The sequence below is a fragment of the Chrysochloris asiatica genome, unplaced genomic scaffold (genome assembly GCF_000296735.1).
Source record: "Chrysochloris asiatica unplaced genomic scaffold, ChrAsi1.0 scaffold00039, whole genome shotgun sequence".
In the NCBI taxonomy this organism is placed as follows: Eukaryota; Metazoa; Chordata; class Mammalia; order Afrosoricida; family Chrysochloridae; genus Chrysochloris; species Chrysochloris asiatica.
The window spans coordinates 18,346,869-18,369,518 of record NW_006408557.1 but is presented as its reverse complement, the minus strand read 5'-3'; the positions used below and the strand labels follow the sequence as shown (position 1 = coordinate 18,369,518).

Below are 22,650 nucleotides of genomic sequence, written 5' to 3'. Positions count from 1 at the left end.
CATAAATGTTGACAATGCATGTGAGAGTCCTGATGTGGTGTTGCAGGGTAATGCACTGGACTGCAACGTCAGTTTGAGACTCAAGGTTGGCAGTTCAAACCCACCAGCCACTCCTCGGAAATCCTATACGGGGTTGCTATGAGTTGGAACAGACTCGACGACACTTAACAACAACAATAACAACACCTATCTATAGGAGTAATGGTGTGGCTCTGTTAAGCACTAGATTTGTAAGAGAGTCCTGATGTGGCGCTAAGGGTTAATACGCTGGACTGCAAAGTCAATTTGAACCACAAGGTCAGAGGTTCAAGCTCACCAGCTGCTCCTCAGAAACCCTATACTGGGTCATTATGGGTCAGAACTGACGTCATGACACTTAACAACAGCAATATGCACGTGGAACTTACCAGATGGAATACTCAGGAATCACATGGATATGGCTGTGGAAAGAGACAATAAAGAAATCTAATATCATCTATCAGAACAAGGCCAGGGGTTGATTGTAGGAACAGACCATCAGTTGCTTATATGCCGATTCAAGGTGAAGCTGAAGAAAATGAAAACAAGTTCACAAGCCTTGAAGCACAGCCTTGAGTATATTCCACTTGAATTTAGAATAGAATTGATGCATTGAATACTAATGGTCAAAGAGCACATGAATTGTGGAGTGGCATTAAGAACATCATACATAAAGAAAGTGAAAACCATTAAAAAGACTGGAAAGAAAGAAAAGATCAAGGTTGGACGCCAGAAGAGACTCTGAAAATAGCTCGTACTTTGGAAATGTTATCAGGAGGGACCAGTCCCTGGAGAAGGACATCACACTTGGTAAAGAAGATGCCAGCAAAGAAGAAGACCCTTAGTGAGATGGTTTGCCACAGATAGCAAGGGTTATAAGGATGGCACAGGACCGGGGGACGGTGCTCGCTTTCACTGTAGGGAGGTTGCTGGGCTCTGAAGGACCAGTGGTAAGAATCTCCCTGCTTTGTGACTGGTAGCTATGCTGGTAATTTGGAGGAAGAGGAAGTAACAATGCCAAGAGCAAACACTGTGAGTGGCTTTGATCAATATTTGCATCTCCATTAAGTCTGCTGTTTGCCTCAACTGCAGTAAGAAAGCAGAAGAGCCTGGTCTTAAGTATCAATGAACAAACTGAGGCTGTGAGTAGGATGAGGAGGGATGCACAGCTGGCCTTTCTTGTTCCTTTTTGCCTGTAGAATACAGGAGGGGGAATCCCTGATTCAAGGGAGGGCTGGTCCAGGTGACCTTTTGATGGTGTCTGTGACCCTAGTCAGCTCTGTGGGCACTAATGGGGACAAATCAGACACTGTATAGGATTTCCAAGGAGTGGCTTGGGGGTTTGAACTGCCGGCCTTGTGGCTCAAACGGATCTTTCAGTCCAGTGCACTATCCTGCAGTGCTCTAGGCCTGGTATTTGGGCTGGTATGGATTTAGTGGGAGCCACAGAGGGTTCCAGAGTAAGGAAGATGGCTGTACACAGGCCAGATATGCAGATAAATGGGGGACATGTGCCCCAAGCTATACTGCCACACCTTGTGCATGTATATATGTAGGCACGCACAAACACATTGTTGTTGTCAGGTGCCATCGAGTCAGAACCAGTTCACAGCGACCCCATGCACAACAGAACGAAACAATGTCTGATCCTGAGCCAACCTCACTACGGCCGCCACACTTGATGCCATCAATGATGCCACCTGGCCGATCCATCTCATTGGGGGTCTTCCTCTTTTTCTCTGACCCTCCCCATCTTACCCAGCATGACATCCTTCTCCAGTGACTGTTTCCTCCAGACAATATGTCCAAAGTATGAGAGACAAAGCTTAGCCATCTTGGCCTCCAAGGAGCACTCTGGCTGCACTTCTTCCAAAACAGATCTATTGGTTCTTTTGGCAGTCCACGGCAACTTCAGTATTCTCCAACACCACAATTCAAAGGCATCAATTCTTCTACGATCTTCCTTATTCACCGTCCAGCTTTCGCACACACATACACACACTCACCCAACACCACACACACACAGACTCGCAAATGCACTCAGTACATAAAGCCCACATTTACATTGCTGTAGCTAGTTGTCACTGAGCTGCTGGTGACAGAAAATCAGTGCCTGGTCTGTGTCATTTCATGTCATTTCAAGCCCACCGTCCCAGCTATTGTACCAGCCCATCTCACTGAGGGTTTCTCTCCGCTCACCAGCCTACTGCTTTATCAAACATGAAGTCATTACCTAGCGAACAGTCCTTCTGGACGTGAGCCGAAATCTCACCATCTTCAATTCTAAAGAACAGTGTGGTTGTATTTCTCCTAAGACTGATGTGCTCATACTTTGGCAGCCTGTGGTATATTCAATGTTCTTCTCCAACACCACGATCTCAATGCATCACTTCTTCTGTCTTTCCTTTTGTTGTTGTTGTTGTTAGGTGCCAGTGAGTCAGTACCGACCCATAGCGACCTTATGCACAGCAGAACAAAACAGTGCCCGATCCTGGGCCAACCTCACTACTGTTGCCACGCTTGAGTCCACCGATGCTGCCACTTTGCCAATTCATCTCATTGGGGGTCTTCCTCTTTTTCTCTGACCCTCCACCCTACCAAACATGATATCCTTCTCCAGTGACTGGTCCCTCGTCAAGTCAATTCCAACTCACAGTGACCACTGTGACAGGGTAGAACTACACTAGGGTTTTCTAAGCGGATCACCAGGTCTATCTCCTGCAGAGCTGCTGGCTGGTTTTGAACTGCCAACTTTCCAGTTCCCAGTATAGAACTTAACTGTTCATGACATCAGTGCTTCTTGTGCAAACCTTCCCATGTCTGGACTTGTTGGCTTGCTTAAACAGGCATGTAATACCATATACCAAGTTGTCAACATGTCCACTTCATGTACACTTGCATACACTCACACATATTTTCCTCTATTACCATGGTGCTATAGAAGAAGCACTGGGCTGGAAATCAAAATGTGGGCTGTTCAAACCCACCAGCCCCTTCTTGGAGACCCTATACAGGGTCACTATGAATCAGAAACAACTCTACAGCCCTTAACAACAACCACCACCAGTAATTATGATTGAATGTATACATGTTAACATGAGTACATGTGAGTGTGCACATGTAACCACGCACACATGTAAACACATACACGACCCATATACATATCCATGTGCATACACAGACCTCTTATGTGCACACCCAGTTCTTTGGGCCCAATATAGCCAAGGCGGAGGCTGGAATTTGTAATGTGAAGCGAAATGATGGATGAAATCGAGTGGGATGTGCATTTGAAGAGAGGCTGGGTTTTAGCAGCGGAGACTGGCTACCTTGAATGAATGAAGAGAATGTCCACATTTTCTTGCTAGTTCTCTTTTAAGAATCAGTCTATGTCCAAGACTAGGACTCAACCTATGATGAGGGTCAGGGTCAGTATGGGACTATGGTCAGGGCTCAGTCTCTGACAAGGGTCAGGGTTCATTCTGTCTCCAGGAACAGGGCTCAGTGAAGGACTAACATCAGGGCCCAGACTTCATGCCTATCCTGGGCAGAGACCACCTTTCCCTCCTAATCAGGTCTGAGAGGTCATTGTAGTCATTCCCCTGGCTCTGATGTCCTCTCCTTCCTGGGCCCCTATCTGGACCTGTCTGGGGTGACAAGGGGGTCCTACTGGATGCAGTCTTTATTCCAGAGATCTCGTAGTCCTTGAGTCCCAAAGTTGACCAACCTCAGGCTCCTATAGTGGCTGGCAGCTGGGCCTGGCTACGTGGCAGCCCCACCATACATGGGAGATGAGACACTTTGGCAAAGGCCATGTTTGCAGGGAAAACACATGCAACCACAAGCAAACCTGCCCCTCCCTAGGTCCCTTCCAAATGGGTTCTGCACCTCAGGGAGCCTCATAAAGCACCCTTCACACCTGTCCTGGGCGGAGGACTGCCTGCTTCAGGAATTGCCTAAGGTAAAGATGATAAATGGGACTGGTGCCCCTCTAAGGAAGGAGCCTGGCCTTCTCCATCTGTTTAATGGGGAGGCTGCCTGCAGCCACCTCCTGCAGAAGGGCCCAAGCCCACTACCTGGCCTTGGGCCTTAGTTAGTCCATCTGAGTAGAGGTCCTCCAATCCTGCTGGCTCCTTCTTGTTGAGCTGGATGTAGGACAACTGCCCACTTGGCTGGGCTTGGATGAGATGGGCTGGGGAGCCATGTGAGAAGCCTTCTTTCTGGGACAGTTCTCACTGGGGACAGGCTGAGACGGGAACAGGAGACCCCCTAGGTCCTCCCCTGGCTGGTTTTGGCTAGCTGGACACAGTCTGGTCTGTCACATTGGGTCATGCTCCTCATATTAGGAGGTGACACAGCCTTTGTCCCTGGGTGGTGGGCCTGGGCTGTCTCCTTGGGACAAGAGTCTGCCCTCACCTCCCCATCTGCCAGTCTCCCCATCTCCTGACTTGGCTTGGGTCCTGCACCTGGCCCTAGTGTGCTATGTGGCCTTGAGAAAGGCATTTCAGTCAGATCCCCCAATGAAGGAGGATGATTAGTCCAATGCAGAGCTGCAAAAACTGATCTCCAGGGAGTTTGGGGCAAAACTAGGGCCACCATGTAGGGATTTTGACTAGATCTAGGCTAGAGTGGGCTTCAAGCACTTGGGAATGGGTCATCTTGCACAAGCTCCCTAATGCTATTTATTCCCTGTTTCAGCTCGCAGGTCTTGGGGGCAGTGGCCAGAACAGCCATGGCTCGGGTGTGTGGACTGGGCCTGCTGTTGGTGCTGCTGCTGCCCATGGTTGGCACCTCCATGCCAGGCACCATGGTTAGACTCAACAAAGCAACACTGAGTTATGGTAAGACATGTGCCCCTGGGCCTCTTCTGCATGTATCTGTGCATGTGTGCCCCATGTATGTGTGTTTGTGTATCTCTAAAACCCCGTAGGGACTGGGATTTTTGTCTCATCTGCTACCAAAGTAGATGGCAGTTGACAAATGTACGTTGAATAAATGGTTTGGCTGGCTGAATAGCTGGGTCAATGGATCGATGAATAGAAGCTATGCCATGTGTCCAACGGGCACATGTGAGGGTGCTGCAAAAAGTTGATGGAAAAATTGCATTGTCTTTCAATTCTATGTTTCCATGAACTTTTTGAATGCCTCTCATAGGTTGTGTTCATGTGTCTGAGTAGTGTGGACATAGGTCAGTTTAAGTGTCTATTTTGGTGTGTGTGTGTCTGCTTATAGATTTGAAAATTCACGGAAATGTGCCTGTGTGTGTTTGAGGGTAGGAAGGGGCACATGTGTGTGTTGCATGCATGCACATGTGAGCCTGGGAAGATGCATGTCTAGCTCAGTACTACAGGGAAGAGCCTGAAGTTGATCCCTCAGGGATCCAAGTACAGAAAGCCAGGCCCCTTTGGCCATTCTCCAGAGAGCCTCCTGTTCTAGCCCCGGGAGAAACACTATGACAGAGGCTGCTGAGGTCCGGGAGCCAGGCACATAGCCCTTCATCCACCCCCCAGCTCCTTCTGAAGCTGGGCCAAGGGTCAGACGTGAGCAGCAGTTTTCCCCTAGGCCAGAATAAGCTCAGGTTACAGTGTGAGGAATTCAGGGCAGACAATAGAAGGGACTTCTGATGGTCCTGGTGTGGCACTGTAGGATAAACACTGGACTACCATCTGCAAGGTCAAACCAGCTCAAACCAATCAGCCGCTCCTTGGAAACCCTATACAGGATCATTATGAGTTCACTGCATTTAATAACAACAACAAGCTACCATAGGGCGTCCTGGTGGTATAGAGGGTTACTCATTGGGCTGCTAACTACAAGGTCAGCAGTTTGAATCCACCAGCTGCTCTATAAGTGAAAGATGAGGCTTTCTGCTCCTATAAAGATTTATATTGGTTTGCTGTGAGTCGGAACTGACTCAATGGCATACAGCCACAACAAGCCACTATGAATGAGGCAGTGACTCAGGAAGGCAACAGAGTCCCCTCCTGGCCACACACAACCTTCCGGGACCTCGTATCCGGGCAGATGGGCAGACAATGAAAAGGGTCAGTGATCCATGCCAGAGCATGACTGGTACACGGAGTCACGCATGGCTGCCTACAGGTGGAGACGTGGGGGCCTGGCTGCCACTGGCAGGGCTGCCTGCTTGCTGTCTGTCCCAGCACCTGTGTGAGCCTCCTTTGTCCCCAGAGAGCTCCCCAGGGCGGGCCTGGAGTGTTTGTTCTCAGCTGAAATCACCTGCCTAGTTCATCACTTCCAAGGCTGGGTGGGGTAGCTCCTTACCATGGCCTCCCCACCCTACAAGTTCGGACTCTGTGTCAGAGGAGCACTATAGAGGGAGTCTAGATGCCTGGGTGTGAGTTTGAGTTCAGCCGCAGAGAATCAGGATAAGATGGGCATTGGGAGCAATGATCACTACTTTTATATAACAGTGTTTTGGGAAACTGAGGCCCAGGGAGGGGCTTCTTAGCACCTCACAGCGCGCCCACGCAGAGTTTGGGCCTCTTGATTCCTAATTCAGTGCTCTTTCTAGCACCTTTACCTTCATTTTAAATTGAACTAGCGTCTCTCTGGGGGTGCAGTAAAGAATCCTGGTGGTGCAGTGGTTAAAGCACTGCACTACCAACAGAAATGTCAGCAGCTTGAATCCACCAGCTGCTCTGTGGGGAAAGATGAGGCAGTCGGTTTCTATAAAGATTTAGGGTTGCTATGAATTGGGTTCTACTCAAGGGCAGTGGATTTATTTTTGGTTTGAGGAGCACAGAGACTCTGGAGGCAGGTTCCTCGGTTCAGATCTGACTTCCCCTTGACAGTTTCTCTACCCTTCTGCAAACTGGGTACAGCAGTTCCTAACATAGCATTATTGTGAGACAAAGCAATCAGTATGGTGCCAGGCACAAGGGAAGTATACAAATGACAGCCATTCTTATTACAAATGCTCACGGCAACAATGATAGTGAAGAAATATTGTGCCCGAGCGAGTCTTTATAATGGCCTACGTGTACAATCATCATCATTGCAAATTTATCGATGAATGTAGCCATTTCCTAGGGCTGCCTTAACAAAGTACCACAAATTGTGTGGCTTAGAACAACAGAAATTTATTCTCTCATAATTCTGGAGGCCAGAAGTCTGAAATTAACGTGTCAGCTGGACCACATACCCTCTTAAGGCTCTAGAGGAGAATCCTCCTCGCCCCCTCCAGCTTCTGGTGGCTGCATTTGTTTGTAGCATTTCCCTAATTTCTGCCTCTGTCTTCACATAGCTGTCTTTCCTCTGTGTGCATCTGCTTATATGAGCAAAGGTCATTGGATTTATAGCTCTCCCATGTTGCCATCTGAATTTAATTCATTACAACTGCAAAGACCCTGTTTCCAATCAAGGTCATGTTCATGGACTCCCAAGGTTAGGGCTTGAACATGTCTTTTTTGGAGGACACAACTTGACCTGGTGTCATGGGGGAAACTGAGGCACAGAGTAGTCATACCAGTCAAGAGTAGCGGAGTTGGAATAAACGCTCAAGAGTGTTTGGCCTCTAGAGGAGGCTGCCATCCAAGAATATGCCTCCAGGTGGGACCAGGAACAGCCGAGAAGTGCTCTTTCTGTTTGGGGACTTAGGGAACACTCTGGAGGAGGTGGCATCTGATTGGAGCCTGGCAAAAAGGCAAAGCGTTTTTTCTTTTTGAAGACTGGGTTCAGCAAGTAGGACTTGGAGAGGCAGACTTGAGGGAGGAAGTGTGAAGATTGTAAGGAGTCCTCTGCTGCCCTGAGGTGTCGGGTAGAAGGGGATGGAGTGGTCTTGCTTGGTGGCTCCCAAGGTGGCCTAACCTTACCCTGCCTTGGTCCTACAGTGTCTGAATTCGGGAAAGCCCCTCTCCAGCAGGCCCTGAACGTCACTCTCCCATATTTCCTGGACCAAAGTAGAAAGATACTCCAGCCCACGAGGTGAGTGCTCCCATCTGCTAGGTTAGTGCTCTCTCTCTCTCCCCACCAGCTTGATGAGTGCTCGCCCGTTGGGTCAAATGCTAAGAGGACTTTCAGAAATTGGGTGGATTTCTGATCCCAGGGGTCAAGACTGGATCTTCTGGGCTCCCAGGGGTGGCCAAAGTTGTAACTGCTTCCCCCCAAAGCTAGAGGGTGCATTTAGACACCACTCAAGACTCAAAGGCATAAGAGGTTGGGATGTCTCAAGTGCCTCCAGGGGCTGGACCCAATTGGCTCAAAGTAGGAATGTAGATTTAACTCTGCCAGATCTTGGAGTTTTCAAGAGAAGCGATATGGCATAACATGAAGAACCTATTTAGTTTTAAATGATAGCAACTAATTAAAAAACATTTGAGACTCTGGGTGAGTCAAAAACTTTGGGGGCTGCAGGTGGCTGGGGGATCTCCAGTTTGAGAGCCCTCAGGAAGGGCTGGGAAGCTGCTCACAGCATAGTTAATGATGGTGGAGAGTTGGGAACAACTAAGTGACTTGTGGTCTGGCCACATAACGGACATCACATGACTGTTTGAAACTGGCACTGGGTCTTTGTAGGCACCAACACACACTGAGGGCTGAAAAGAAGCAGGTCCTAGGTCAGCCCCTGCTAACAGGAGAATCATGGTGTTAACGGATTTACTTGAAGATGGGGTTTGATGTTCTGATTTTAAATTTTATACCATTTTGTAGTATCTGAATTTCACCCCCTTCCCCTGTTCCCCACTACTATGCAGGAAGAAAAAAAATGCTTTTAAAAACAATCATAAGTTAGTTGGAAAGGACTTAGTAATCGACAGGCAGCTTTGAAGGGAGTGAGTTCCCTGTTGCTAGTGGACTACAAGCTGAGTCTGTTGACTAGGATACTATGGAGGGGACTTCTGCCCTCTGTGGACCCTGAAGTCTTTCCTCTCCGACCTTTCCGGACATCCTTCCTGGATCAGAAACTAAAATGTTTCCGCTCCAAAACCTGGGCAATCATCTCACCAAGTCCTGCCCAACGTTTGGGCTCCCTTTGCGTCCCTTTCCTAACTAGCTGGTTTCTCCAGTGGTTCCCAAATGTTCAAAGCATCTGTGTGGGTGTGACACTGAGCTGGTTTCTTGGTGAAATGGAGGCCACACTGTAATTTTGATCCTCTCCCTTCCACCTCCGGTAGGATCCAGATTCTGAATGTGAATGTGGCCCGCCTTCACCTGAAATTTCTTGCAGATTTTGGGGTGCACATGTTTGCAGCTGCCACTTTTAATTTTAAGGTCCTTCGGTAAGTGGGTCTTCATGTTGGTGGTGAGGGGGAGGAGTTTCAGACACACTCTGAGGACCAGAGTGAGGGAAGGTGATTCATCAACTCTTCCACGATTTGTGCCTGGGTTTTCTGACTTCTTGTCCAGTATCACCCCACCTTGCCTCTCTCCTGCCCAAAAGGGAAGTAAGGTAGTGAGAGGATTTCTGATAATCTGGTTGTGCAACTCTTGTTGTTGTTAAGTGCCATCCAGTCAATACTGACTCATAGGGATCCTGTGTAGGGTTTCTGGGAGTCCTGGTGTGGTGCTGTGGGATAAAACACCGAACTGAAAGGTCTGTTTGCACTGCAGGGTCAGTGGTTCAAACTCACCAGTCGCTCCTCAGAAACCCCATGCAGGGTCACTATGAGTTGGAACTGACTCGATGGCACTTAACAACAACAACAACATAGGGTTTCTGAGGTGGGTTTGAATAGCCAACCTTGTGATTCGCAGTTCAGTGCTGATCCTACAGCGCCACACCAGGAGTCTTACTAGATGGAGTAATTTCATTTCATCAAGCCTCAGTTTCCACATCTGTAAAATGGGTTACAATCTTGCAGGGACAAGATGAATTCTGTACAATTAAGTAGTTATTTGTAGGAGCTCTGGTAGCGTAGTGGTTACGGATCGGGCTGTGAACCGCAAGGTCAGCAGTTTGAAACTACCAGCTGCTCCACGGGAAAAAGATGAGGCTTTCTGTTCCCAAAAAGATTTACAGCTTCAGAAACCCTGTATAGGTCGCTATTGGTCGGAACTGACTCAACGGCACTTAACAACAACAACAACAACAACAACAAGTAGTTATTTGTAACAATATTGTACTCCTAGAGAGAATATTATTGTGAGCTAAGAACAGGAAGGAAGTCTTCTCTGACAAGGAGAAGAAGCTGAGAGAGAGAGTGAGACCCAGTTTCCATCCTCCATATCAGGGAATATTCAGCCCAAGGCTTCAGCTTAGGTAGCCCAGATGGGAATCGTAAAGCAGACTACTCTCTCCCAGTAGCACTGAATCTTTAAACTATGAGCTGGCCACGGAAAAGAGATCTTTGAGCCCTGGTGGTGCTTTGTGTTAGGCACTGGGCTATTAACCTCAAGGTCCAAGGTTCAAATCCATCAGCGGCTCCTTGGGAAAGATGAGACTGCCTGCTCATGTAAGAATCAATCTCAGAAACCCTATGTAGGGTCTCTGTGAGTTGCAATCAGCTTGATGGCAGTGGGTGTGGTTTATGGTTTGGTCCTGACACCAGGAGCTTAAGGAGCTCTGGTAGCATAGTGGTTATGAATCGGGCTGTGAACCACAAGGTCAGCAGTTCGAAACTACCGGTTGTTCTGCGGGAGAAAGATGAGGCTTTCTGCTCCTATAAAGATTTACAGCCTCAGAAACCCTGTACAGGGTTGCTATGAATCGGAACTGACTCCATGGCACATAACAATAACAACAACTAGGAGCTTGGGTGGCACAATAGATTAAGTGTTTGGGACAAAAGGTCAGTGGTTTGAACCTACCAGTGGCTCCGTGGGAGAAAGAAGAGGCAATCTGTTTCCATAAAGATTTATTAACCTTGCCAATCCTATGGTGCAGGGCAGTTCTACCCTGTCCTACTGTCCTATAGGGTCACTACAACTAAGTGGCTGCAGTTGTACCTTGATGCTGTCATTTACGAGCATTTACTGTGACTCTGAGCTGTGTCTTTTTGAGTAGCTCATAGAAAACTCAGCACAGCCCTGTGAGACAGGTACCACCAATCTTAGAGCCATTTTACAGACAAGGAAACTGAGGCTCAGTGACTGGCTCAGCATCTCCCATTGAGAGGGCATGGGACTATGAAGTTCCTACCGGTCTCCTGCTACTGGTCTCCTGGTGTGGTGCTGTGGGTTAATGCACAAACTGACTGCAAGGTCAGTTTGAACTACAAGATAGGCAGTTCAAACTCACCAGTTGCTCCTCGGAAACCCTATTCAGGGTCACTATGAGTCGGAATGGACTTGACAGCACTTAACAACAACAACGGGTCTGCGGCAGTATCTGGACCTGCCCCAGTGGGATTATCTCTTGTTGAGTGGGCGCCCTTCCTTCATGAAAAGGAGGGCAGGTCTGCGGGGATTGGCAGGGTCTTGTAACAGCCAGGTGGGTGGTGCCTCTTGACAGGGTCCCAGAGCCCCTGGTGCTAACGATGCCCGTGGTACTGCTGGCTGATGCCCGCGTGGCCCAGGGCTCCATCCAGACCCCTGTTGTCAGCATCTCTGCTTGCTCCACACTGTTCGGCAACATTAACGTGCTTGAGGACAGCAATAGGTGAGTGCCTGGTGAGGGCTGGGCTGTGCACTCCTGGGTAGTGGTTATCACTCAAGACTACATCCAATCACCACAACTCAATATCATGTCTACTTTATGGCTGAGGGCTCTGAGGTTCGGAGAGGGGAAGGGACTTAATCCAAGTCATGTAGTGAATGAGCTGCCTGAGCCCATTTTATCTACACTGCCCTGTACCCTGTGACAATGTGCACCAGCCATTGATTTACTACTTGGACCGAGGGATTGTAGGTGGACGGACCAGGCTGGCTCTGCCTGGCAGAGATGAAGCCCAGAGAGTGAGGTCTGGCCAAGTTCTCACAGGGAGTCAGTTGACCCCTCATCTTATGCTAAAAGTGGCTCCTACTTTCAGAGTACCTACTGTGTGCTCTAGTAGCATAGTGGTTACGAATCGGGCTGCAAATCGCAAGATCAGCAGTTCAAAACTACCAGCTGTTCCATGAGAAAAAGTTGAGGCTTTCTGCTCCTGTAAAGATTTACAGCCCCGGAAACCCTGTACAGGGTCACTATGAGTTGGAACCGACTCCACGGCACATAACAACTGTGTGCTAGTAGGCAGATACTATCTAATCCCTTTACATGGATCATTTCACAGTGGTCCTATCAGGTAGGTGTGATCAGTTCCCCCTTTTTTAGAAGAACAAACTAAGCCACAGAGCAGTTAAATAACTTTCATACGGTTACACAGCTGGCAAATGGTAGAGCCAGGATTCAAACCTGGGCAATTTGCCTAATCCCACTGCTTGTCAATATCTCTACATTACACTATCTCCTCCAGATCAGGGGGTGAGGAGGAATTTCTGTAAGGTGCATGAGCATTTTGGAGGCTTAAAAGAATGTGATGGTTGCACAGGACTGATCTTCTTTGTCAAGGGTTGTTTGGGTCTAAATCCATTCTAGCTTGTGCCTGGTGATCATCCTGTGCAACTCGTGACCTATCACGTCCCTTCCAGCTGGGGTCTGCTCATGGTTTCCTAATGGGGCATCCCCTCCTTCCCCTCATGAGTTGTTACAGTGAACCTGGGCTGTGGTTTGAGTCCAGATTTTAGCAAATCAATGTTTAGAGGCTTCCTATGGGCTACTATTGAGAAACACTAGTTTAGATCCATTTCTCATTGTTCAGAGGGGAAACTGAGCTCCAGAAAGGGGAAGGCACTTTACTAAAAGTGTCACAGAGAATGGGAGCCCAAGCAGGAAGCAAGTCCCACAGATCCCATCTCCATCTCTTGCTTCACTGGGCTCAGAGTGGCCACAAAGCCAGCCAGCCGAGGACATACCTGAAGCTGACTTGTACAGCACTCTCTCTGTCTCCCCCAAGCCTGGCCTCACTTAGCTTGGCCACTTGCACAGATTGGGACAAATGGTCTTCTTCTTGGAACTGTGGTCTCCTCATCTGTAATGGGACAATTATGACTCTGGCACCGTGTGTGTCACAAAGCATGATATCAAATGGAAGTCACTGGTCTCCTGGTTGAGGGGAGAGACTTCTCTCCTAGATGTGTGGTTCTGCGGAGGGACAGGACCTGTGGACTCAGGAATCTTTGTTTGTCTCTTCCTTAGTGCCTCCCCAACACTGCTGGTCCTCTTGCAGAAACACATTAAAGCTGTCTTGAGCAACAAGGTAAAGGACTTGTGGGCATGTCTTCTTGGAGGGAGGGCATTGTGTAACCCAGAAGACAAGGTGAATGGATGGTGGGATTTTAGACAGGATGAGAGGTGGGGGAGGGCAGGATTTTTTTTTTTTTAAAGTATAGGACTCTGTGGGGCTCATTCAATGCCCCCTGAGGGCAGGGAAGAGTCTCATGTTGTGGTCCAGGGAGGAGGGGAGGGAGAGTCTCTTCTGGCCAGCTCCCAATTCCACATCAGAGGGCAAAGTGGGGGGTGAGGGGCAGTGCTTCAGGGCTCAGGAGGCTTGTGAAAAATAGATAAAATGAGAGTGGACAAGGACATGGCACTGAGGCCAGATGTGGTCTGGTTTTCGAATCCTGGTTTCCCTACTTTTCAGGTGTGTGCCTTGGACAAATAATTTGACCTCCCTGTGCCTCTGATTCCACACCTGTAATGCAGAGAGTACAAGCACCTCCTTCCCGGGTTTGCTCAGGGTTTACAGGAATGAAGATGTATGGGGAGTTTAGAACTGTGATGGGCAGACTCTTGTCATTATCTGGGTCCCATTGCCTGGGGTGGCCAGTTATCCTCCCTGCTATCCTTCCCACTCCCAGCTCCCTTTAATAGGCTGTTGTTGTTAAGTGATGTTGAGTTGGTTTTGACTCATAGCGACCCTGTAAAGGGTTTCCAAAGAGTGGTTGGTGAGGCCAGATCAAGCCACTGTGTGTCATCCACGGTACCTGCTGCAGATGAGAAAACTGAGGCTTGAAGGGGTGACAGTGGGTGCAGTCTGTTTTGAGAATCCTGCAGGTGGCCCATGGGTCCCTTGGCCCTGCCTGTTGGCCCGCTGTGCTGTCTCCTTGCTCCCCTCACAGCTTCTTTGGGTTGGGGCTGCAAGTGTGTCTCTGTAGGAAGGGGAGTCCTGCCCTCTCCTCTGTCTCCTGCGTCTACTGGTACAGTCTCACCAGCTCTTGCCTGCACATGATGGTGACTGCCCCAGGCCTTCCAATAGCTCCTCTGCTCCCACCTCCCATCAACCTGACCACACTGCCACTGAGCAAAGCTCAGCCTGGTCTGGCCTTGCTGGCCACTGTCTGTACCCACCATTAGCACCACCTTCTGCACCTTGACTAGAGGTTTCCTCCTGAGACTCAGGCATTTACATCCCATTTCCTCCTGTACGCCTCCTCCTGGAAGTCCTACAGGCTCTTCCACTCAGCATCTCAGAGCTGAAGCTCTTTTGCTCCAAAGTGCCTCACTTCTCAGGGCCCACTGCATCTAGTCAGAAACCCAGAGTCAAGGTCTTCCTTTTCTGCTCCATCTTCTGCCCGGCTTATTCCCCTTCTGACTTTTCTAGGGGTCCTCACTGCCCAGGGGTGATGGCTGCTAGGAGCAGGTAGTTGTCTTAGGCTAACGGCCTTAGAAGCAGCAGGTTCCCTGCCTCAGCCCCTGAGTCCCAGTTTATGGCCACTGCTGCCGTGTCCCTCAGGGTCCAGGGCCACCTTGCCCTACCAACTACTGGAATGCTTCTTTTCTGTTGCTCTAGTGCCCTTAGTAGGTACCAGGAGATCCCCCCAGTGTGAGAGGAGAAGGAGGGGATTCCAGGCCATGGTGTATGTGTGTGTGTAGGGGCAGGCTTTCAGACAGGGACCCGCAGTCCCTCCTGCCCCAGACAGCCTAACCACATTCTCATTCTCTCTGTCTTGCCACAGCTGTGCCTGAGCATCTCCAACCTGGTGCAGGGCCTCAATGTCCACTTGGGCACTTTAATTGGTAAGATGCATGACTCTAGGGAGAGCTCTGAGACTCTGGGAGCTCAATCGGACGATGACTGAATTGTGTGGGCTCCTAAATCTGCACAGTTTAGAATCTGGGAATCTTCAAATTCTGAGATCTTCATTCAAGTCGTTGATTCTAGAATCTGCTTATCTTAGATCAAGTGATAAACCAAACCAAACCAAATCTTTAAGTTATGAGTCTTAGAGAATCTTAGACTCTACCATCACTGATTTATTCAAAATTGTGGGATTTTAGAAATTAGATTCTCATAGCTGGAAGAGACCCTGCTGTTGTCTTCATGGAATCCCTACCATTCTTTTTGCAATATCCTGCCCTACACTCCCAGCACTAGAGTGGCATCTCTGTCCCCAGTTTACAGATGAGGAGTGTAGTCTTCAGTATGGTGCTCAGAGCTCCCCATGAGCCGGCTTACCCAGTTATTTTTTCCTCACATGTTCACCCAATGCTCTGGCGGCATTTTACTGCCCAGTTCAAAGTCACCTTACCTGCACAATGGTCCTTGATTTGCTTGGTTTCCCTACTGCCCCAACCCCCATATTACCTTAAAATGAGGTACCAGAGTAATCAAAGGACCTAGGCTTTATTTCTGACTCGGTTGCTCACTTACTGTGTGATCTTAGGGAAATCACTCAATCTCTCTGAGCCAAATCATTTGATCCAAAATAATGAGGATCAAAATTGGTACCTCTTAGATATGTTACTACCAGACAGCACAGTGAAGTACCAGGAAGACAACAAACTCACTGTAAGTTTTCCTTTTTCCTCAGTAGAGTTATCTACGTCAAGATGCATTATGTTTTTACTGTTGTTAAATGCCAGTATGTCGGTTCTGAATCATAGCGACCCTGTACCAGGTATCCCCTTGTGGTTAGCAATCTAGTGCTTATCCACACCAGGAATCCCAAGAAGATTTATAGTGGGGTTCATACCAAAGACCAACTCTTGCCCTTGTCTTTGAGGAATTAAAAAAATATAGGAAGGAAATCTAAGTGACCAGCACGTAAGACAGATGAAATGAGTCGTGTCCCTCAGAGGACAGGGACCCTGGTAGTGGAGTGGATGAAGAGCTGGGCTGCTAACCTCAAGGTCAGCAGTTTGAATCTACCAGTTGCTCTGTGGGAGAAAGATGAGATTTTCTATTCCAGTAAAGATTTACAGCTTCGGCACACAACCACCACCCAACACCTTAGAGGAACTGGGACTACGGTTCTGCCTCCCTGAAGGACTCTAAGCCCCTGTGTTGCCAGGACTTGGGGCGAGTACATTTTAGTTACTGTGGGAGGAAAGTGCAGCTTTGGAGTCAGACAATCCCATGTATGTGTGTAAAATGGACATTAACCCTATAGCATTGTTGTTTTGTTGTTGTGTCAATTCTGATTCAGAACGACCCTGAATAGGGTTTCCAAGGTGGATTTGAACCACCACCCTAGTGGTTAGCAGTCTAGTGCTTATCCTACAGAGTCATACCAGGATCGTGGCGAGGATTAAATGAGACCATGCTGGTCAAATGTCTGCACCTTCTTTTTCTATGGTTGCTTCTTGCTTTTTCAAGGATGCTTCTGTCTGGAGTGACCCTTCTCCTTCCTTCTAATTTGGAGTCTCTAGCCTTCTGCTGAAGTCTTTGGGTGGTGCCTCTGCTAACTGAAAGTTTGCAGCTTCAAGTCCATCCAGAAGAGCCTCAGAAGAAAGACCTGGTGATCTCTTTCTGAAAACTTGGACGTTGAAAACCCTACGGAGCACTCTGACACACATGGGGTAGCCATGAGTCGAAGAATCGACTCAATGGCAACTCGACAGAAACCAACCCTGTTGAGTAACATGTAAACCAAGAGTCAATAGTTTGTGGCTGGCTGCATCATGGGAGTACAACACTGCAATTTCCATGACCTCCTTGTTTCTTGGCCTGCTTCTGGCTGACTGAGGTACTCATAGATCTGAGCTTTTTAGATAGAGAGATAATGTTAAATAATGCTTCCTCTTCTTCCTGGGTTCATTTAGGTCTCAACCCTGTAGGCCCTGAGTCCCAGATTCGCTATTCCATGGTCAGTGCCCCCACCATCACTGATGACTACATTTCTCTGGATATCAATGTACGTGCCCCCCTGTCAACCCAGACATGGGGACTTACTGCCTTTGGAGTCCACCGTGCCCTAAGGATCCCTAGAGGAACAGGGAGGCAGGGGGAGAGGAGCTGAAGGGCATTCTGGGAGGGAGTACGGCCCAGAGACCAGATAGCCGGTCTTAGTGGGGTTTTGACCCAAAGCCACCTCCCCACTGTGGCCACACTGCTGCCCCTTCATCTCCTATAGGCAGTGCTCTTCCTGCTGGGCAAACCCATTGTTCTGCCTGTTGATACCACCCCCTTCATGGTGCCACTGCACGTGGACACCAAGGATACCATGGCAACTGTAGGCCTCTCCAAGGACCTGTTTGACTCTGCCCTCCTGCTGCTGCAGAAAGCTGGGAGCCTCAACTTGGACATCACAGGGCAGCTGGTGAGGGCAGGACTCGCTGCCTGGGTGGGTGGGGTAGAAGTTCCTGGGAGGCCCCACAGAGGCCAGATCATGGGGAGAGCAGAGGGCACTTTGGAAGCACAAGATGACTGTTGGAAAGGTCAAATAGGGATTGTAGGCAGGGGTGAAGGATGGCCTAGCTTGGGGTGTGGCTGTCCTAACCCCTGTCATGGGTGGGGACTGATTTCAGAACTCAGATGACAACCCGCTGAACACCTCTGCACTGGGCCAGCTCATTCCTGAGGTTGGTGACATTTATGGTCATGCTAGGGGCTGAGACACAGAGTTTGGGGGATTGTAAACAATGGGATGTCTTCTGGCTCACATCTGTCCCAAGTGGGGTTTATTATCTGCCCTTCAGACTCATCCATCTGGGGTGGCCCCTTTTTCTGCCCAGACATCATGCTATTTCCCCCTCACTATGCCTTTGTTCAAGTAGTACCCTTTGTTGTAGCATCATTGATTTGTCCTTCACTTGACAATCCTTAGCCATCTTCAGGACCAAGCTTGGGGATCATCTCCTTGGGAAGCTTGAGCCCCAGATCTGGTCCAGGCACCTCCTCTGAACCTCCAGCCCCTGAGATGCCCTCCCTCCTAGCACAGGTCATGTGGGCTGTGCCTGTCTGCATGGTCACCACCACCCATGGGTGTCCTTGAGATCAGGCTCTGCGCAGTGACTGAAGGCAGAGGCCAGCGGCCTTTGTTGCCTGTTTCTGTTCCCCAGGTGGCCCGCCAGTTCCCTGTGCCCATGCCTGTGGTGCTCAAGGTGCGGCTGGGTGCCACTCCGGTAGTCACACTGCATACCAACAATGCCACACTACAACTGCAGCCCTCCATCGAGGTCCTGGTTGCGGCCTCCAACTCTGCCTTCCAGTCCCTCTTCTCCCTGGATGTGGTGAGTGAGCTGGACCGGGAGGGCTGGACGGCTCTCGTTGTCTTTTGTTTGGGCCTTGCTTGCTTTGCTCCAGCCACACTGGTCTCTGTGCTGTCCCTTGAACATGGTAGGACTGCTCTGTCTCAGGACTCTTGCATGTGCTGTACCTTGTGACTATAACACTCGTTTCCCAGCTCTTGGCTTGACTGGCTTCTCCCCATTTTTCAAGTCTCAGTTTAAATGTCATCCCCTCAGGGAAGCCTTCCTAAATCACCCTGAGTAAGATGGTCCCCTACCATCCTCTGCACACCATCATCTTGCCTTTGTGACACCTGTCACTTAATACAGGGTCTGGTTACTTTGTTATTGTTTGCTTCTCCCATTGGTCTGAGGAGGTTCCCAAGGGCAGAGACAGAGCTTGCCTTGTTTATACGGTCTCTGCAGAGCCTGGTGCATGGTTGATGCTCAACAAACACCTGCGCCTGAATGAGTGGAGGAATGGGTGGAGCTCTGTGTCTTCTAACTCTGTGTTCCCATGTGTCCAGGTAGTGCACCTGAGCCTCCAGTTTTCCGTGTCCAAGGTGAGGCTCCAGGGGACCACATCTGTGCTGGGGTAAGTAAGTCCTCCTGAATCAGCAGCCTCAGCGTGATCTTCTGTGCAATTGGCCCGCAACCACTCTCGGCCGATGAGCTGAGGCCTTGGCTGTTAGAGGAGCCTATGATGCAATGGGGAGCGATTTCAGGGTGGGGAGGCACGAGACTCAGTCTGAACAGTCTTGTTTCTCTTCCAGGGATGTTCAGCTCACCGTGGCCTCCTCCAACGTGGGTTCCATTGATGTGAGTCTGGAACTGGGTTCTCCAGAGACTCCCCTACTGGGTGGGGCAGGCCTTGAAGAAGCATGTGTGTGTGTCCCTTTATGTACCACCATGATATAGGCTTCTTCCCACGGTGATTAGGAATAATGGTCAGTCAGCTGGTCCATCCTTCTGGCAGTCTGTTTTCTCACAGGCTGTCTGTCTGCTAGTCCTCCTTGAGCAACCTCAGTCCTTCAGTGGGTTCAGGCAGCAGCCTGCCGTTCACTCTGCCTGTCATTAATGACTGAGTCATGAGCCCACCGTCCTGTGGACGTGTCAGCCTCAGGCAGAGTGCCAGCTTCCCTCAGTCACTGTGGAGAGGCCACCACCAGACAGCATGGTCCACTAGTCTCTCCATCTGTCAGACCGTCTGCCCGTAAGTTGGTTATCTGGTGTTAGATGGCCTACTAATTGTTTTCAGAGCAAGTGAATGTCCTTCAGTCAGTCTGTCCATGGCTGCCTGTCATCTCCCTGTTGGTCACACATTGAGTGAATGGGTGTCAGTCAGTCAGCCCTCCCATCCATCTGTCAGTTGATGGCAGAGTGCCTTATGCTCAGAGGTTGGTCCAGCTCTGGTGTGTTGCTGGGCTCTGCTTAAACCAAAGGTATAGATGATTTGCCTTTCCCCTCAGCCTGTACCATTGCTATTGTCTGTCTGTTTTTATGTTTGTGTATTCACATGTGTGTCTAACTGTCTCTCTTTTCTGGGCCATTGACTGGTTCTGCGGCTGTAGATGGATCAAATGCACACCCTCGTGGGCACTGTGTTTGAGAAGCCCCTGCTAGACCACCTCAATGGTGAGCTTTGTCCTCTATCCCATTGTAGCTCCTGCCTCTTCCTGCCCAGCCCCACAGCCCTCCCCACTTCCAAGGCTCATTGGTTAGGCGGGGTGGTCTCTGGGATCTAGCTGCCTGTGTTCCTGTCTGTTCAGGTGAGATCTTGGCTAAGACACTTCCCCTCTCTAGGGCTAGGTTTCCCACCTGGAAAACGGGTCTAATAAATGCTCCACTGCCTGATAGGATGCAGTTCATCTGTGATTCGGTTTCTCCTTCCCTTCCTGCAGCTCTCCTGGGCATTGGAATTGCCCTCCCCAATGTGGTCAACCTCCACTACGCCTCCCCCAAGGTCTTTGTCTATGAGGTGAGAGCTTTGGATGGAGGGCTTCCTGAGGCAGGGATCACCTGTCTCCCTTCTTCCCTGCTCCTGCAAACAGTGGGGTCGCAGGTCAGCCAGGCCAGGGCGCTGGGACTCCTTAGCTCGGTGAGATGAGATAGTCAGGGCATCATAGGACACTAGTGTGAGGACCCTACCTGCCTATTAGTTCTTGTCAGGTCACAACAGGGGACTCAGGCCTTCGAGGGTGTCATGTTTCTGTGCTCTGGGTGGGACACAGCCCTTTCAGTGTCGGAGGCAGATAACAGATCACTTCCTTAAAGCTTTGTAGTTGGACCTCTGCAAGCCATGGAGATGAAGGGGGGGCTTCCTAATCCCTCTATAACCACTTTTCTTGGATCAGAGATTGTGAACCTGTCCTGAAATTCAATCATAGCCACTGCCAGGCTGAGAGCCTGTAGCTTCTTACTGCTTCACCGGGAATACTGTTGTGCATTGCCAAGTCGATTCCAACTCTCGTGATCCCAGAGGACAGAGTAGATTGACTCCACAGGGTCTCCAGGGCTGTAATCAGAGTCCTAGTGTGGTGCTCACAAGGTCAGTTTGAATCGCAAGGTTGGCAGTTCAAATCCACCAGCCGCTCCTTGGAAACCCTATACAGGGTCTCTATGAATCGGAATCGACTCTATGACACTTAACAACAACAACAACAACAACAACAATATTTTAGGAGCAGATCACCAAGACTTTTTTCCTATGGAGTGGCTGGTAGACTTGAACTTCTGACCTTTTGGTTAGTATCCGAGTGATTTAAATATCGCCTCACCAGGACCCCTTATCTAGAGTATGTTATTGTTGTTGTTAAATGCTGTCAAGTTGGTTTCAACTCATAGTGACCCTATATAGTGTTTCAGAGGAGTGGCTGGTGGGTTGAACTTCTGATCTTGGGTTTAGCAGTTCAGTGCTAAACCCTTCAGTGCCCCCACAGGATAATATTCCTCCTAATTTATTCAACAAGACATGCATAGCACAAAAAGCTGAGCTCAAACCCAACCTCTGCATGTGTTATTTATACCCTCTGTCCAGGGAGCGTACCGCCCCCCCGCCCCCCTCACCCAGCTTAAGATCTATAACTCGAGGCATTTGTGTGATCCATCCCTAAAAAAACAGGAAGTCAGGCACCAGGCCTATCAGTGGCAAGATCCACAAGACCCCCAATCAGGCAGAGTCAGTGATGGGCCCACCTTCTAGACCAGCACTGTTCGATAGAACTTTCTGGATAGTGGAGATATGCACCTCCTAAAACAGTAGCCACTATCAGCCACTGGGCATTTGTACCAATTGAGCACTTGAAATGTGGCTCATATAATCATGTAACTGAGGAGCTGAACTTTATGTCTGATGTAACTGTGATGGCATGGGCAGGGACTGAGTCTGGCTTATTCTCTGCTATGTCCTTAGTACCTGGTATAGAGCTTGACTTACACTAGAGGCTGAGTGCAGATTTGATGAATGAATGAATGAATGAATGAATGATTGAATGATCAGTAGGTCCCTGAACATTTCTGTGGAGTGGTATAGAGCATGGGGAGATAGCGATGGGAGTGGCTGGCCATGCGGGGAGCCATGGTGAGATGCCGATGGAAGCCCAGACTAAGTGTTTTTCCCACATGCTCTCGCTGCATCCTCACAGTGGCCTTGCTACCCCCTGAGAAGCAGAGCAGGAAACAGGTTCAGAGAGGACTCTCTGCAGAACACACGATCAGTGGTGGAGCATGAACTTGGAGTCAGCACTGATGGGTGACTAGGAGCCCTACCTGTTCTCATATGACCTCTGGCCTGGTCTTCCTGGTTTTCTTTGACCTTTAGGGCTATGTTGTGGTGTCCAGTGGACTCTTCTACCAGCGCTGAGGTGGGACCACCGGGAGAGCTGAAAGTGGACCAGCTTGCTGTTCACCTCAAGCCACTCTGGAAACTACTAAGGCAAAGCAGTTCTCAGGCATCGCCAGCAAGTGGGCCGGCCCATTGGGCTGTTTAATCTTCAGAGTACTTGGTTCCCCTTCCTCCCCTCCTCTTCTCTCTACTACTCTGTTTGTGGGGAGCAGAGTGCCCCTGCAGTATGTACAGACCTCTCCCCTCTTATATTAAACATCTCTTGAACTGCAAATTCCAGTCAGGCCCGGCCACCTCCTTGTGTACATGAGGCCAGTTCCTGGGTCTGTCTGCTCCTAGATTCACCAACATTGCCTGAGACAGGGAGAAGATGTGACCACATCTCTGTTGATTCTGTCACCTC

At 49.4% G+C, this 22,650-nt stretch overlaps 1 protein-coding gene across 1 annotated transcript; it reads left to right on the top strand.

Moving 5' to 3' along the window:
- Window positions 1-4,747: 4,747 nt before the first annotated feature.
- BPIFB2 (BPI fold containing family B, member 2) lies at window positions 4,748-22,265 on the top strand. The gene is made up of 15 exons (XM_006860687.1): window positions 4,748-4,856; window positions 7,866-7,959; window positions 9,150-9,254; window positions 11,426-11,572; window positions 13,151-13,211; window positions 14,911-14,971; window positions 16,997-17,088; window positions 17,308-17,493; window positions 17,702-17,755; window positions 18,236-18,406; window positions 18,931-18,998; window positions 19,177-19,222; window positions 19,975-20,038; window positions 20,305-20,381; window positions 22,224-22,265. Exons 1-15 carry the CDS (start codon window positions 4,748-4,750, stop codon window positions 22,263-22,265), a joined length of 1,377 nt encoding a protein of 458 aa, XP_006860749.1.
- Window positions 22,266-22,650: the final 385 nt, after the last annotated feature.

Coding starts and splice junctions, on each gene's coding strand:
- BPIFB2 (XM_006860687.1), top strand. CDS start 4,748: ATGGCTCGGGTGTGTGGACTGGGCCTGCTGTTGGTGCTGCTGCTGCCC. Junction 9,255..11,425: donor TTTAATTTTAAGGTCCTTCG/GTAAGTGGGTCT, acceptor GCCTCTTGACAG/GGTCCCAGAGCCCCTGGTGC. Junction 20,039..20,304: donor CCTGCTAGACCACCTCAATG/GTGAGCTTTGTC, acceptor CCCTTCCTGCAG/CTCTCCTGGGCATTGGAATT.